Here is a 16447-nt window from a genome sequence, read left to right as displayed (position 1 = left end):
TGCTCGGGCCCTAAAAATAATAATCCTAAGGGTTTCAATAGGGCTCTTGCACCATTCGGTGCTCGGGCCCTAAAAATAATAATCCTAAGGGTTTCAATAGGGCTCTTGCACCATTCGGTGCTCGGGCCCTAATAATAATCCTAAGGGTTTCAATAGGGCTCTTGCACCATTCGGTGCTCGGGCCCTAATAAAACATATTTATTTTACGGTTTGAAATAAAACCACACCTCCTATTTATAATAAAACGGAAGTTCACGAACCGGTGGTTGACGTCACGATCGCCACGCCCATCTTTTACAGTCTATGGGCTCTGGCCGTCTTTGGTTCGAGTTAAACCGGTTTGAATTGCGGTAAATTCGACAGGGGGGTTGGTCGTTAGTAGGTAGAGCTACTGTACCATATTGTTTTTTACGCATCTACCTTCTTGTTATTTAAAAATGAGCGACAACGAGAAAGATTTCAGAGAGCAGGTGAGTTGAGAACATAAGACAGTTACAGTGGGTGAACGTCAGGCTAGCTAAGCTAGCTTAGCTGCATTGCATTTGCAAGTCTGGTAATGTCAACACACGAAAACAGGCATCTAACCTCAGACAGTATAAATTATATGTCACTAACATTTTGTTTAAGTATTCATATGTGATACGTGCTTGTAACGTTATCGTTAATTGTGGCAGTAGCGCCTGCTAAGCTAAAGCATGCGGCCTGCAAATCACAGCTGTTGGGAGACATGACCACCGCCTCGATGGGTTGCATTCACCTTCTTTCTCGTGATTTGGCTTTTAATGTTAAAATAATGCTACCGACCAATAAGACATTTTTATAATTACTACTAGTAAATATTTGCTATGTCACTGTTCAGGTTTATGTAAACATTCTAGGACGAAAGCACGCTAACATTTAAATATGCAGCCATGTTAACTGTTGTTTTTTTCTGATTTTTTCTAAATTGTTGTTTTTCTTTGTGCCTTTTGGTTTTGACGGAAACCAAGTTGCCTTATCACCCTTGTTTGTTCTTTGTTAAGGTTGAGGTTGGAAGAAAGAAAAAGGCGGAAGACGTTTCAGATGTGAAGTTGTTATTGTTTGAAGCTGATGGTGTTGATGCATGCTAATGTATTGGATGCTGAAACGAAGCGATTCGACAAGATCTGTCCCCACTACTAGTGTTGTAATGGCAGATGGTAAATGGGGGAAGAGGAGGAAAAAAGAAGTCAAAATTTCAAACAGAAGAAAGAAGAAATGAAGGGTTGTAATGAAGTTAAAGAAGTTATGAAGTTAAGATCAGAAGTTTACAAGGGTATGAGTAATTTCCTAACAGCCTGCTATGTTATTACTCTTTTTCATTCTGTTACTTTCTCTAAAGCATGCACAGTTTTCCCCCCTCTGTATCCGACACATCACTGGTCAATCCCTCCATTCTTTTTATTTTTTTATTTTTGTGCAGTATGTATTCCAGCTAATTCAGCAATTTCAGCTAATTTATTCTTAAAATATTTGTTGCAACATAATTTTTCTTATAAGCAAATTCACAAAGACTTCTGACAGGGGCACCATCACCTCCGGCCCCATCTGCTTGTTGTTTGACACACTTGGCATTAGAGTGCCTCTAACCTAACTGTCTGGTCTGTCCAGGACTCGAGAGCTGGCTCAAGGAGTGCATCCCCTCACGGTTCAGCAAAATCCGCCAGCCAGTCACCGGCGCACTCTAAAGATGGTTCCCGTCGTTCCAGGTCCAGATCTCGGTCACGATCCAGGTCAAAGTCCAGGTAAAGGCAGCTTTCTGTGCCAGACTGTGCCACACATAACATGTGTGGCACATGGGTAAGTTTTTTGTTGTTGTTGTTGTTTCCAGGTCTCGGTCCCATCGGAGCTCACGCAGGCACTATTCTCGTTCTCGCTCCCGTTCCCGGCGCCACCATTCCAGGAGCAGATCTCGCAGCTCAGAGTACCGTCGGCGTAGGAGCCATAGCCGTTCTCCCATGTCAAACCGTCGCAGACACATTGGCAACAGGGTAAATGCTTCTTTGGTATGATTTAGGGTGGGACTGCTGTGTGTTTATGGAAATCTTATTTTCATATATAGATTTTGCTTCTTTAATGTTTTTTCTTCTTTTTATTCTCACAGGCCAACCCGGACCCCAACAACTGTCTAGGTGTGTTTGGCCTGAGCCTGTACACCACTGAGAGGGACCTGAGGGAGGTTTTCTCTAAATATGGCCCATTGAGTGATGTCAACATTGTATATGACCAGCAGTCACGTCGCTCGCGAGGGTTTGCCTTTGTCTATTTTGAGAACTCTGAGGACTCCAAGGAGGTAAGGAGGGTAGAATTCAAAAGTGTGATATATTGACTTTACCAGCTGTTGGACAGTTAACCAGTTTGGTACCATTGTGCGTTTTTAGGCCAAGGATCGTGCTAATGGAATGGAGCTTGATGGCCGCAGGATTCGAGTAGATTATTCCATAACCAAACGCGCCCATACGCCCACTCCAGGGATCTACATGGGGCGTCCCACGTAGTGAGCAGCTTTAATTTTACATTGTGTGTCTGTATTTGGTTTTAGTAGCAATAAAGTTTAAACTTAAACTTTAAACTTTACGTTTTTCAGTAGTGGAGGTTCATCGCGACGTGTCTCAAGGGACTATGACAGGGGCTACGACAGAGGCTATGATCGGGGATATGATCGTGACTATGACCGGTATGAGGAGAGAGAGTATCGCTCATACAGGTGGGTGAGGTTTTGCAGTTATTTTCTCACCATTAAAATTGGAAGGGTTAATTCAAATGCAAGCTTGTAAAGATATTGTAACCACTGAATTGTTGTCCGCCACAGACGTAGATCTCCATCTCCCTACTACAGCAGAGGGTACCGCTCTCGATCTCGGTCACGGTCCTACTCACCACGTATGTTTGAACCTTGTTTTTTCCATTTTTATTTGACCAACACAGTTACAGTGTTGCTGTACAGACATTTCTGCTACAAGTCCCTAATCCGTTACTCTTTTATTTTTTCCCCCACAGGTCATTACTAAGCACGGAGAGAGAAATAAATGACCTTGTTCTTGTTTGGATGCTTATTTGTCTTTATGAATATGTATGTGATAGGAGCTGGATGTGTTTTTAGGTATCAGATGTTTAACAAAATGCAGCCTGCCTGCACACTGTCAGTGGTTAATTATTTCCCCTTCTATTTTTGGACAAAAAAATGGCAAGGGGTGGGGTGGGGGCTTTGACATAACTCTAATAAATGGGTTGAAGGAGGATGGAATGGTGTTTTAAAAAAAAAAAAGTCACAGCACAAATTTCTTTGGAGGGTGAGGATTGCCTACTTTGTTTGGCGGAAAATGTCCTTTACAATTCCCTCTGATCCATATGAGCAGGTGGTATGTTTGACCAGTTGCTGTTACTCTGCTATGTAGGTGTATACATAGATGTCACAAAGACATCTCACGGTTTCTGATGAGTCAGAGGAAATGTTACTTTTAACAGAAAGTAGCCCAAAACGCCTCATCACGACCTCTTGAGAGCTCAAATTTTTTTCAATGTTGGAAAATTGTCTCTCGGCAGCTAACGGATTGGAATTGGGCTGGTTTTGATTGTCTCGGATAACTTCTTATTTTTTGTTTGTGCAATTATGGTTTCTCTTCTTGGGTCTTTGTGTTTGACTTCTTAAACTATATGAAGATCCCAGTGTGCTCTCACATATGTTTATTTTCTCTCTGTACACTCTAGAAACTGCATTTTTGTTGGTTGTATATAAGCAATAAAATAATTCTTTGATCACTGGCTGTTTTTATTACCAATGTATTATATGCCCGTCATTTTTGTGACTTTCTGTAATTGCACCACAGATTGGAATTATGTAAATAAAAAAAAATGGCAAAATGATAAAATGTCATTTCTTTAATTTCTTGAACCGTTAACGTTGACGTATATAAATACAGTATACAGGTATGTTAAATGGTCTTTTTCCATGTGCGTGTGCATCATGCACTGTGGCGACCTCTAGCGAAGCATCATGGAAGAACAGGCAGCAGTCTGATGTAATATCGCTTGTTATATTAAAAAAATAGAAAGGCAAAAACTACCATTACAAACCAGGAATTACAGCTAGACACACTGCATAAACACGCAGTTTATATTTTATGTGTACGTAATGTACCTCTGACGTCTGGTTACACTACTACGTTCGACCAATCAGAGGCGTTTTACGTCGAAATACTTCCGCTTTGCTCTCCAACTTGCCTTTCTACTGGAGCGGCCGGTGTGAGCAGATACCAGAGGAGTGGACACCACATAGCCCACAGGCTAAAGAACAGATTTAAAGGTATTTTGAAGAGGCATTTCATAGCTAAGTAGTTGTCGAGCTATTTCTGTTGAGTGTAAAGTGAAGCCAGGACTATGTTCAGTCAAATATTTAGCCTATCAACGAGCGAGGAGTGGTTCCAGTTAGCCACTAGCTAACGTTAGCGTGCTGTGTTTGAATGAGCTGGAGCTGCCACTACACGTTTTTGGAGAGCTGTCTCTTTACGATGCAGCTTTAATCAGCACTGGGGAGTTGTTTTGTCATAGCTGTCCATATAAAACCAGTTTGTTTAAACTCGTGCAGATGCCTCCAAAAAAGCCAGAAGCCCCAAAACCTCCACCATTAATTGGAAGATTTGGAACATCTCTGAAAATTGGAATTGTGGGATTACCTAATGTTGGGTAAGTGCACAATATAGTAATATAATAATACAAATATTCCATGCTCGTGGGTGACTAAATAAACAAACATTAGGTTCACTGACCACATTGTTGACACTTCACTAACTGTGTTGCAGGAAATCCACCTTTTTCAATGTGCTGACCAAAAGCCAAGCAGCTGCAGAAAACTTCCCCTTCTGCACAATTGACCCGAATGAGAGCAGGGTACCTGTTCCCGATGAGCGCTTTGATTTCCTCTGCCAGTACCACAAGCCAGCCAGGTGTGTGGGTGTGTTTGTTTGCTTACAGCTGGTTAACCCATCACCCGTGGATTGTTAACCCTCTTTGTCTGGCTTTTTGTCGTCTTCAGCAAGGTTCCTGCTTTTCTAAACGTTGTGGACATTGCTGGTCTGGTGAAGGGAGCTCATTCAGGACAGGGGCTTGGAAATAACTTCCTGTCCCACATCAGTGCCTGTGACGGGATCTTCCATATGACTCGTGAGTTGCCTACTGCAGCTGCTGTTAGTAACAACTGAAAAGACAGCACAGGTGTTAGGAGGTCATGCTAGAGGCAATACTACACTCCTTAAAGTAAATAAGGTTCAACGTAAGATCTGATACACTTATGTCACGTTGTGCATACAGGGGACCATGTCTAGTGTGGAATTTTCTTTTACATTTCTATAACTGTTTTTAAGGTGCGTTTGATGATGAGGATATCATCCATGTGGAAGGAAACGTTGACCCAGTGAGGGACATTGAGATAATCCATGAAGAGCTGCGACTAAAGGATGAGGAAATGATTGATCCAATAATTGACAAATTGGAGAAAACTGCCGTAAGAGGGGGTGACAAAAAACTCAAACCTGAATATGTAAGTAAAAGTGTGTTCTGTGACAGCACTTACCAAGTGTTTGTATGCACCTCTTAACCTGATGCGTGTGTTTTAGGATATCATGGTGAAGATAAAGAACTGGGTGGTGGATGAGAAGAAACACGTCCGGTTTTACCATGACTGGAACGACAAGGAGGTAAAAATCTGTATTTAAATGGAATTATGTCACATACTTCCAAAATTCTTTGTTAGTAAATAAAAGAGGGTGAATCTGAAGAAACAGACGGCCTCTGACAAGATGTGCATTATTATTTCTTCTTAAATAAACCTTCTTAATTCTCCCAACAGATTGAGGTGTTAAACAAGTACCTGTTTCTGACATCCAAGCCCATGATCTACCTGGTTAATCTCTCTGAAAAAGATTACATCAGGAAAAAGAACAAATGGTACAAGTCTTAACCTACATTTCTTCATGTTCTCTCCATTGCTTTGGTTCAAAATAAATCACTATTTTCTTTCCCTTAGGTTGGCCAAAATCAAGGAGTGGGTAGATGTTCACGATCCTGGTGCTCTGGTCATTCCCGTAAGTGGAGCCATTGAGTCCAAACTGCTGGACATGGATGAAGAGGAGAGGAATAAATACTGCGAGGAACAGAAGACGCAGAGGTGACGGCTTCATCTCAGAGCATTTCTCATGGCTTAATTTCAGCAGGCTCGTGCCCTACCATATGGGGTTGCAGCTACACCCTATAATTGTTCATATACTTTTTAGATTTGAGGCTTTACAGTTTAAACATTTTTGTTTGAAGTGCTCCATTATGGAAACTTTAAGTTTTGTTGATTTTTTTTATTTCTAGTGTTCTGACCAAAATAATAAAAACCGGCTATGCAGCGTTACAGCTGGAATACTTCTTCACAGCGGGACCAGATGAAGTGCGAGCGTGGACCATCAGAGTGAGTGCTATGTGATGTTGTATTTTTGCATCGTAATTAACCTTTAAGAAGAACTCATGAGAGAATCCGAACTTTTAATGGAAGAATTATACTTTTTTAGGGTATTGAAAGGGCAACAGACAAATTTGCCATTTATTCTATTGTAGATCTGTAATTTTAAGATATATATTTTATGTTTTTTCTCTAGATCTTAAGAGTTGGAATGTCTATTTAATTCTTAGTCTAATACCTTTACTTGTGCTGATATTTGCTCTGCTCCAACAGAAAGGTTCCAAGGCTCCCCAAGCTGCTGGGAAGATCCACACTGACTTTGAAAAAGGCTTCATCATGGCTGAGGTGATGAAGTACAGTGACTTTAAAGAGGAAGGCAGTGAAGGGGCAGTCAAGGTGTGTGTTTTTATCAAGCCTAGATACAGTCCTTTACTGATGAATTTCTGTTCAAATGTAACCTCTATTTCTATCGTCCTCAGGCTGCTGGAAAGTACAGGCAGCAGGGCAGGAACTACGTCGTGGAGGATGGAGACATTATCTTTTTCAAATTCAACACACCCAACGCACCCAAAAAGAAATAACAGCACAATCAGTGGGGATTCAGAATAGAGTTCAGGTCTGGCCCCAAAGAGCTGCACTGTCTGCTGGTTTTCATTCTTCTTTTGAATTCAGAACAACTGTCTCTAAAAATAATTTAAATCCAGTGACACATTTTCCTCTTTTCAACATTTGAGCATTTATTGTGTCGAGAAAGGGTATGTGTAGTTGATAAGAAGCTGCAACAGAAGGCATATTTCTCTGCTAATGATGGTTAAATTGGTAAATTTCCAAATCCTAATGAGTGAATGGAGTCAGTATTCTCTTTAACAGTACAGAGCAGGAGTATGTTGCACCTTGTATCTACAAATGTATTAATTTAAGCTCTCTGGCTTTGAAATGAATTAAAAACATTAATTACACTTTTATAGTTTCACCAGAAATGCTAAGATAATTGGAGTTATGTCTAAAAGAGCATGAAAGCCATCACTCAGTGCTTTGCTGAGGGCAGAGTCGTACAGCGTTGTGAGAAGCCTCCCCGATGATGCTTGACCAGACACCTGAACACAGAGAGACGTAATACAAGCTGCTTTTATTGACATACTTGGGTCTGGTTTTAAAATAAATTAACACATCACAGACTGTTCACATTAAGAGCATCACCTTGCATAAGGAGACACTTTATTGTGGATCATTTGGACTGTAGAGCTTCAAAAACACATGGTGTGTTTGCCTCACTGCCTCCTCCGCTTTGTGTACCTTTCCTTTTGCCACACATCATTCCACACTGTGGACTAAAATACTTTGAATCTCGGGAACTAGTAAATACAGCAGTAAATGTCATCCTCATCAATATGCACGTGTCAATAAAAGGAGACAAACTCAGTGCTTTGTGTGTTTCCAGTTTCTCTTCATGTCAAATGTGCAGGGATACATGTGTGGGAAGGTAGAATAAAACAATTAGAATACAAGTACTTCATTCATCCCAAGCTGGGAAATTTTGCTATTGCAGCAGCAATATACAGACACTCATCATACTACAAATATACCTTTAATGGAAGAAATAACAGTATAAACAATATTTACAGCATGTATAAAACAAGATTGTGCAATTTGAAAGTCAAAACCTAACCCAGCGTGTCTTCTAAATCTTAAAACTAACCATATGTTTGCTGCTACACCATTTGATGGTCTAATAAGTTCTAATGTGTCCAGAAATCCATCTATTAGCACTCCAAGTTCAATTGGTTGCTTCCTAATTTATTGTGGTGATGACAATGTTTGTTTTTTCAACATTTTTCAACATTTTACCATTATAGAAAATATTTGTGCTGCTTGAAAGATCCATCCACTGTAACATAATATTGGTTTCATTAAAAAAAACACACATACTATTGGGGTTTTTTTTCCAAAGCTTATAAATCACTGGAAAGAAAAAACAAATAGTGCGCTTATACAGCCTGCTTTTCAGATTTTTTTTATTATGGAATATGGGATGTGAAATGAACTATTATAACAAGCTAGACCCAAGTATGTAGCTGCATGGAATTTTGTGGAATTTCTCTGTAGTTGTAATGGAGTCAAACTTTACGGTATTTACGGTAAACATAAGTATTCAACTTTTTACAGTGTTTCATGTCGCAAGACTGTCGCAGGTTTAGAACCACAGAAGTACAGAAGTACCGTGTTATAACAAATAACAACGAGGGTGTATTATTCATCTTTATTGTGTATATTTTAGTGTAAATGCACTGTAATAAGTGTCTGTACTACTACGATTTGAACAACTGCATTCCTTTTCTTGTCTCGCTCAACAAACAGGAAACACACGTCCTACAAAAAATGATTGGCATCCTGATTGGCTAATGATGTGTCACCAGAACCCCCATTCTGCCAATGGTGTAAGAGAAGAAGGGCGGGACGTCCTGTAATGTGATGCAAATTCGACGGTCAAGCTTGTTAGTCCCACCTTTTTGTGTTTCCCGCACCGTCAATCAAAATAGAAAAAAATCGACCCGAATTCACCGATCAACACTAGCCCGCCTTTGATAAAATAATCATGTTCGGAGTTTAGTTGATCTTATAATCCTCTCGGTTACTACCATTCACGCTATGACTGGTACGTAAACATTTAGCGCATCGAAGCGTGCAACTAATCGGTGAGTTTGTGAAGCCTACAGCGGAGCGAGCTGCGTCTTTTTATCTTTTGCTCTACTGCTAACTAGCTAGATATGGTTAGCTAACTGAGCTAGCTGGCTAGCCACGGAGTTGACAAAGTAAACAGTCAATCTGGGCCGAAATCGCCTCAGAATCTCTGTTGCAAAGTTGAATTTCGCAGTCAGCTCCTTTTGGACTGGAGAGTGGGGATGCTTTGCGGGCTTTTCTGGCAGGCAGGAGTTGAAGATTACAGAGTTTTGCTGAGTTTCCCCCTCTCTCCCTGCTAGCGCCAGAGCAGCCTCTGAAACAAGGAGAAATGGCGTCCGCGGACGTGGACAGCAGTCAAAGCGAGTTTCTGCAAGCCGGCGGCGCAGCGGAAACACAGGTATCCGACATTTTCTAGCTCGTCTTTCTTGCTCGCTTTCGATTTCTGGTTGTGTTTTTGAGAGCATGAAGTTCACACGTTTTAAAATTTTGATGGCATGGGGTGAAAGCCGTACACTTCCTGTGTTCCCCTCAATAACGGCCACCCACTTTACCCCTGTAAAACCCGCCCATAGTGGGTAGGACACTGAAGTCAGTCACTTGGGTCGGCTCGCTGAAGATAGCCGGGGCTTGGAGCATGCAGGGGTGTGATAATGTAGCAGGGATAGCGTCCATAATCAAAACAGTAGCGTTCAATTGTGTTGTAATAGCCACCCATCCCCCACACGCTGCTCTCTACCGATTCTGAGCCTGTTATCTTCACTCTGTCTGTTGGTGGCTGCTTCTGTGTTACGATATCCTGTTTGATCGTCCATTCTGTGCACCAGAACAACTTGTGCATGATCCCCTTGTGTTTATCTGTCACGATGATATGACTGAACAGTGTCTGAATTCATAACTGATTCACAGACAGTTGGCTGGCTCTCGTTTTTTGTTTTTGTTTTGATCTAATCTGAAGCGAGATGAATCACTGTCTTCTTGTAGAAGTGTGATCTGTCCTCTCTAATCTGAGTCTTGATTGTACTCCCAGACGACAGATATGTCAGCCATTCAGCTGACGGGCTCAGACCGATGGGAGGTGTTAACTCCTGTCTCAACTGGGAAAGAAGACCAGGGAGTCGTTCACATTCCAAACTCTGGGATTGTCACGTCCAATGGGCAGTATGTGCTTCCTATTGGGAGTCTTCCCAGCCAGCCTATTTACGTTACAGCATCTGGGACTGAGGCTGCAGCCAATGGCGTGTCAGGCATTCAGTATCAGGTAAACGAACCCTCAGGGGTATATTTAAAATGATGTAGAAGTTCTGTTCAGTTGATGAGTATACTTAACACTACCATTCCTGTCTACCAGGTTATACCCCAAATCCAAAATGCAGATGGGACACTCGCCGGATTTTCAACACAGGGACTGGATGACGGCACGGGGCAGATTCAGCTGCTCCAAGATGGCAGCCAAGGTAGCATCGGAATCAGTTGTGCGACAACGGCAACCACAGACCTTCTGACGCAGGCGGGCCAAGTTCAGTCAATTCAAGGCGTGTCGCTGGCTGGGGGTTCAGCGTACACTGGCACGGTACCCGTAGGGCTGCCAAGCAACATAACATTCGTCCCTATAAACAGTGTGGACCTAGAGTCGCTAGGGTTGACCGGAGCTCAGACAGTCCCTATCGCAACAGCAGTGACGCCCGAAGGCCAGCTGATCATGAGCAGCCAGGCACTGGATAGTCAGGGCCAGGATGCCAGCGCCAAACAGTCAATGGTGACGGTGAGCGACCACAGCACCAACCAAGAGCTCTATGTGCCAACCACCACCACTTCATCTTCCAACTCTTCCCAGCTTCCCGAGACCATTGATGGGACCGGGGTTCTCACGCAAGCGACGGCTGTGTCTGCAGGAGTGTCTGATCCCTCCTCGGAGAACTACAACTCGCAGAACCACCTGCATCAAATCCAGGTCAGTGTGTGACTTTAACTGCATTACCTAATCAAATGTTTTTTATATAACCCTTTACATACATGTTAGTGCAGTCCAACGTGTTCCAATAACTGTTAATAAGACAGAACTGTGTTATGAAGTGTGTACGTGTGTTCAGCCTGGAGGAGCTAAGGTGCTGGTTCTCAACAAATTTGAGAAATGGCGACAACACCAGATAATTACATCATTGTCAGGCGTCTGATACATTCAGTTTACCATTTAAACTGGATTTGCTGTGATAAAAGCAATGTTGCAATGTTGGATGCTGCCTAAAATGTCCAGTCTCCGCTTACAGTCTAAGCACTGTTACAATGTTATCCCAGTTAAAATGTTGTCAAATTACCGACATTTTGTTGGCTCTGGCTCACATTACACTTCCAAAATGCATTCCATCATTTTAAAACTGTAATTACCCGTGCCACCAGCACCACAGCACACTATGCTGTGTAGCCTACTGTTTAGGAGCAGTGAAGAAGAACTGATTTGAGGTACTGTAAGGTTAGCCAGAAGTAGCAAAACATCTCCACTAAAACTGCTGAGCTCACAGAGCCAAGAAAGAAAAAGGACAAACCTCAACACCAGATGTCAACTGCTTTCCTACAACACCAAAACCTCTCCTTTAGAAGTACTTCAGAACTGTTAAATGTGTATTAATTTACCACTTGCAGTGTTGTCGGATCATTACTCAAGAGGGTGAGGTTCAGACATTAGAAGTGTTATTCCCAGTAATCTGGGGAGCATAATTGATTATGGTTTGAGCAAGGTATTACTTGTGTAACACTAATCAAGTTATAATATGTTTTCGTTGCTGTGAGTAACTAAAAAAATGACTGAAATCTGCCATCAAATATCTGTTTGATTTGTTTATAGTTCAGACAACACTTGGCTTTTGCCCTAATTTATTGTCCACATGGTTGATTTGCCTCTGTTGTGTTTGTTTAGGGGATTCATTGTTTTTGTAATTTCTTCCTTTTACATTTTGGTATCACTACTGTGGACAGTGTACACAGCTTCAGTTGTGCACTCATTTGCAGTGAGCTTGTGAATACATTTGCACTCAAATGTTATTTCAGTCAGGAAAAATCCAAGTTACGAGAACGTATGCATTTATTCGATCAAGTGAAATTGAATGTGTTTTGGCGTTAAACACCAAAGTGACATCATCTGAGAAGAGGGGAAAAAGGACCCCCTCAGGGTCTAGACCTGGTGGTGGTGAAGAAGAGCTGGATGAAGGGAGGTCAGAAGCTGATCTGACCTGGGCTTCTGACTGGTGGTGCCCAGGAGGGCTGAGGGTTCGCTCTGAGAAGAACACTGACAGCAGAGAGGACATTTAAATTTTATGCTTGAATGTAATTGGCTGCATGAGCAAGGACATATTAATAATTAGCTGACTAGAGCAATGAAAAAGGCAGAGAGAGAGTATAAAAAAGGAAGGGAGGAATAGGGCTAATAGGAGTAAAGGGGGGATTATGTGACCCAGGAAGCTTGCTAGGATGTGGAAATATAAAAGGTCTTCCTGATTGATCTTTTGCTAAGCTCCATTTGCCTGTTTGTCTTTTAGGCATATGACCTGACATAGATGCTTCTTTCCCAGTCTTTTAGATAAAATTTTAATTTCCTCACTCTGTAGGTGTCATCCTCCAACGCCACCACTATCTCACAGCCCATCCTGCAGCTGGCTGGCGACAGCCAGGCCCAGGTAGCCCAGGTGGCTCAGGGCCAGGACCTGACAGCAGCAGGTCAGACTTTGCAGAGCGTGCAGCTGGTCAACCCGGGGACCTTCCTCATCCAGGCCCAAACCGTTACTGCTACCGGGCAGATCCAGTGGCAGACTTTCCAGGTAAGCTCTAAGGTTTTTGTGTTTCAGTGTAAAAAACAAAGTGTACTGTGAAAAATAGTAACAAGTATTAAATAATATTCTCCTTCTAGGTTCAGGGTGTCCAATCACTCCAGGGGCTCCAGTTGCCTCAGGGGCAGGGCCAGGCACAGCAGTTGACTTTAGCCCCAGTCCAGACCCTGCCCCTGGGACAGACAGGCCAGGTCAACCTACCGAACCTTCAGACGGTCACAGTTAACTCTGTAACACAAGGTGGAGTACAGTACACATCGGGAGAGGATGGAGGCAGTCCAGCAGGTACAACACAGATATACACTTTTTATGTCCAGATCGTAAACCGCTTGTTTAAATCTCATCTTGTTTTGGTCTCTTCTCTTGTTTAGGTATCCAGATAAAAGAGGAGCCCGACTCTGAGGAGTGGCAGCTGAGCGGAGACTCCACACTAAACCCCAGTGACCTGAACAACCTGCGAGTTCAGATGGGAGACGAAGACTTGGACACGTCAACCGGAGAGGGCAAGAGGCTTCGCAGAGTAGCTTGCACCTGCCCTAACTGCAAAGAGTCTGGGGGAAGGTGGGTCTCTGAAAACACACACACAGCTACAAACACTGACAGCAGGAGTTTGTATTCTTTTGTCTTCTACTCAGACGTTCACTTTCACATCCAGCCTATAATTAGCATTATTCCTCCACCTAATTTCTTTGCCTGCTCACACCAATTTCACAGAGGTTCTGGCATGGGAAAGAAAAAGCAGCACATCTGCCACATCGCCGGCTGCGGGAAGGTCTACGGGAAGACGTCCCATCTTCGAGCTCACCTGCGCTGGCATAGTGGAGAGAGACCCTTCGTGTGCAACTGGATGTTCTGCGGAAAGAGGTTCACCAGGAGCGACGAGCTGCAGAGACACAGGAGGACACACACGGGTGAGATCCTCTGTTATCAGCCCATGTAGTGCCTATGAATGAGTGCAGTATTCATTCATTCATTCTCCCATCACCAACTAGCAGGTTTATTAGTGTCCTTTAATATCTGTTGTGAAATGCTTTGTCTGGACTTTATGGGTCCAATCACTGATTGGTCCAAGCAGGTACCCATGTATTATTATTGTATGTAAAGTATTAGAGACGACATAAACCCTTATCACGAGGGGATCACACTATACTATCACTAGACCCTGCTGCTGGTCAGTCACGAAATAGGCGGCATGATGCTGTGTTAGTACTTATTTTAAGAGTTAGGCTGTGAGATAAGGCCATAGAACATAGATGGCTTTTTTATTCTGACTGAATTGTTATGGCATTGATAAATGGCAAGCTAGCTAGTGTTTAAAAAGTTGTCATATTCCTTAACGTAACTAATGTTCAAATGCTGTCTGAGGTTTATGAAGTTGAGATGTTTTAGCTTCCTCAAGCGATTACTCAAAACATACCTTGCACAATATGTGTTTTTAGGGCATCTGGTGGAACTGCAAGACATCAAGTCATCTAGAAAAATCTTTCACCGTTTGCATAATCTAATTAATGAATGTACTGGCTGTGTGACTCGTGCTGTTTTTCTGTATGTAATCAAACAATAATCCCCTTAACCACCACAAATTTGTGCTGACTGCTGTCTGTGTGTTCTCACAGGAGAGAAGAAGTTTGTGTGCACGGAGTGCTCTAAAAGGTTCATGCGGAGCGACCACCTGGCCAAGCACATAAAGACTCACCAGAATAAAAAGGGCGGAGTTCCCTCCTCCACGTCTCCTCCAACTACCGACACTGTCATCACAACTGATGGCACCACACTCATCCTTCAGACCACCGGCCACGACCGTGTCGGAAATCAGGAGATCCCTTTGCAGCTGGTCACCGTGGCGCCTGGTGAGGTCATGGAATGAAAGGGTGAACGGGGTGAGGTGGCTTGTTGAGAAACTGGCCTATCACAGGGACCTCTTGGGCTTTTCTCTATCCCCTCTTACCTTTTTTTTTTTTTTTTTTTTTTTTTACATATGAATATATACGTAAATATATATGACAAATATATATATTTTAAGTAAGAGTTATCTTGACTTTATGTTTGTTTTTTGCAGTCTTTTTATAGGCGTGCAAAGAGAAATAACATTAAAATGTGTACACACACACAAAAACACACACACACACACACACATTAACACTCGTAACAACATGAATACTCAACACAATGAAATGCCTTATTTTGTATAGTACTCTTGTATAAAATGCTGGAGATGCATGTGTTTTTTAAGCTTTGCAGATGATGTAACTGTAAACGGAGATAAATGTGTTTGTGACATGGAGATTTTTCTTGGAAGTAGTGAACTGGGATGACGGCGGTTCTGACAGAATCGCGCGCTCTGTTTGAAGCAGCAAAAATGTCCTGCTGAAACTGCCATAATGGAATGCTTTGTTTTTAAAGGTATAGCTCTGCATTTTTTTGTGACGAGACAAATAGCTTAGCATAAAGGCTTGGAAATGTAGGAAGTGGTCAGTGGCTGTTGCTGCCTGTTTCCTGTGTTTGCAGAACAAACCTCACAACATCAACTTGCTTTTTCTTCTAAGCAGCAGTCACAGACGGCCAACAGTGATGCTGCTACAAGCAGAGCGCAGGTTCGGGTGGTGGTCAGAGTAGGACGACAGTGCCACTGTTAACTAATCTGAAGTTGATGCAAGACTTCTTCCAGCATGTGGTCAGTCTGAGCACACTGTCCTGCCGTGCTTGTCCACTTTTATAAAAAAAAAAGAAATGACATCAGTTTTTCTTTCTTTTAGCATATTTTTGTTGTTAATTCATGTTGTGTTTCAGTTTTTCCACGTCTCTTTGCCGATTTGGGTGTCATCCAAATCAAAGCCACATAACGGTGATCAGTTTTTTTTTAAGAGTACAGTGGTTACCTCTTCATTGTCAGTGTCAGCTGTGCATGGCCACAGGAGGAGACTGTGCACCGATGTTGCCATGTGAAGAAAAAAAAAACGGATGCAACAAATCAAGCAGCCCTTGAGGGCGTATTTGTCATCGAACATTCCAGATGATAGGGGATTCGTTTTGCAATAACTGCTCTGTTGGTAATTCTGGCCAGATGTCACTCACGTTTAAAGAAAAACAATCAGGCCATTATTATATTATTTTGTTATTTTAATTAATGTAATTCCTTCCTCAGTTTGTCCTCATGTTTGTAGCATTCATTTACATGTATATTATCTTATTTTCACATTGTTTATAGAAGCCATTACATCTAGTTAACGGAATTTGTTGTATCAAAACCTTATTTTAAGTGATTTTCTTTTCTTTTTTTTTTTAAATTGGTGTAAAAATTGAATGTTACCTTTTGTAAAACCTTTTTTCAAATGGATCACAATAAAAGTCTGAAACCTTCCAGTAATGGTTCAGTGTATGGAAGGGCAGAATCAGGAAGCCTTAAAAAAATGGAGGGTTGTGGTTCTGTGAAGTCTTATTTTGCATTTGGATCAACCAGTGCGTAAATGTGAGATGGTGG

The 16447-nt window shown here is 42.2% G+C and overlaps 3 protein-coding genes across 6 annotated transcripts; all 3 read left to right on the top strand.

Moving 5' to 3' along the window:
* The first annotated feature begins 281 nt into the window (after positions 1–281).
* Positions 282–3780, top strand: LOC114428061 (transformer-2 protein homolog beta-like). 2 transcript variants are annotated; one of them, XM_028396384.1, is made up of 8 exons: positions 282–470; positions 1630–1763; positions 1850–2009; positions 2123–2311; positions 2400–2515; positions 2606–2725; positions 2831–2901; positions 3019–3780. In XM_028396384.1, the coding sequence occupies exons 1-8, from the start codon at positions 438–440 to the stop codon at positions 3027–3029; spliced, it is 834 nt and encodes a 277-aa protein (XP_028252185.1). In that variant the 5' UTR covers positions 282–437; the 3' UTR covers positions 3030–3780. The 2 variants fall into 2 exon arrangements, with proteins under 2 accessions (XP_028252185.1, XP_028252184.1); XM_028396383.1 differs by having other exon boundaries at positions 1850–2024.
* A 395-nt stretch (positions 3781–4175) lies between these two features.
* Positions 4176–7885, top strand: LOC114427234 (obg-like ATPase 1). The gene is made up of 11 exons (XM_028395138.1): positions 4176–4324; positions 4607–4704; positions 4821–4964; positions 5054–5181; positions 5382–5557; positions 5634–5714; positions 5867–5964; positions 6044–6184; positions 6376–6472; positions 6737–6859; positions 6943–7885. Exons 2-11 carry the CDS (start codon positions 4607–4609, stop codon positions 7042–7044), a joined length of 1188 nt encoding a protein of 395 aa, XP_028250939.1. The 5' UTR covers positions 4176–4324; the 3' UTR covers positions 7045–7885.
* A 1099-nt stretch (positions 7886–8984) lies between these two features.
* On the top strand, positions 8985–16294 carry LOC114427232 (transcription factor Sp3-like). Of its 3 annotated transcripts, XM_028395136.1 has the most exons (10): positions 8991–9119; positions 9445–9542; positions 10173–10403; positions 10494–10907; positions 10980–11096; positions 12748–12957; positions 13047–13251; positions 13338–13527; positions 13681–13877; positions 14583–16294. In XM_028395136.1, exons 1-10 carry the CDS (start codon positions 9113–9115, stop codon positions 14831–14833), a joined length of 1920 nt encoding a protein of 639 aa, XP_028250937.1. In that variant the 5' UTR covers positions 8991–9112; the 3' UTR covers positions 14834–16294. The 3 variants fall into 3 exon arrangements, with proteins under 3 accessions (XP_028250936.1, XP_028250937.1, XP_028250935.1); XM_028395135.1 differs by having other exon boundaries at positions 8985–9159; positions 10494–11096; XM_028395134.1 differs by having other exon boundaries at positions 10494–11096.
* Positions 16295–16447: the final 153 nt, after the last annotated feature.

This window comes from Parambassis ranga, chromosome 22, assembly GCF_900634625.1.
Source record: "Parambassis ranga chromosome 22, fParRan2.1, whole genome shotgun sequence".
In the NCBI taxonomy this organism is placed as follows: Eukaryota; Metazoa; Chordata; class Actinopteri; family Ambassidae; genus Parambassis; species Parambassis ranga.
Note: the sequence above shows the minus strand (reverse complement) of the source record. Positions and strands in the feature narration are given on the sequence as shown.

What these genes read in the sequence shown, in the direction of transcription:
- LOC114428061 (XM_028396383.1), top strand. Translation starts at nt 438, where the DNA reads ATGAGCGACAACGAGAAAGATTTCAGAGAGCAG. An exon ending in AGAAAGATTTCAGAGAGCAG is followed by an intron (nt 471 to 1,629) that starts GTGAGTTGAGAA and finishes TGGTCTGTCCAG; the next exon opens with GACTCGAGAGCTGGCTCAAG. An exon ending in ACTCTGAGGACTCCAAGGAG is followed by an intron (nt 2,312 to 2,399) that starts GTAAGGAGGGTA and finishes GTGCGTTTTTAG; the next exon opens with GCCAAGGATCGTGCTAATGG.
- LOC114427234 (XM_028395138.1), top strand. Translation starts at nt 4,607, where the DNA reads ATGCCTCCAAAAAAGCCAGAAGCCCCAAAACCTCCACCATTAATTGGA. An exon ending in AAAAACTCAAACCTGAATAT is followed by an intron (nt 5,558 to 5,633) that starts GTAAGTAAAAGT and finishes CGTGTGTTTTAG; the next exon opens with GATATCATGGTGAAGATAAA. An exon ending in ATCAGGAAAAAGAACAAATG is followed by an intron (nt 5,965 to 6,043) that starts GTACAAGTCTTA and finishes TCTTTCCCTTAG; the next exon opens with GTTGGCCAAAATCAAGGAGT.
- LOC114427232 (XM_028395134.1), top strand. An exon ending in TGCAAAGAGTCTGGGGGAAG is followed by an intron (nt 13,528 to 13,680) that starts GTGGGTCTCTGA and finishes CCAATTTCACAG; the next exon opens with AGGTTCTGGCATGGGAAAGA. An exon ending in ACACAGGAGGACACACACGG is followed by an intron (nt 13,878 to 14,582) that starts GTGAGATCCTCT and finishes GTGTTCTCACAG; the next exon opens with GAGAGAAGAAGTTTGTGTGC.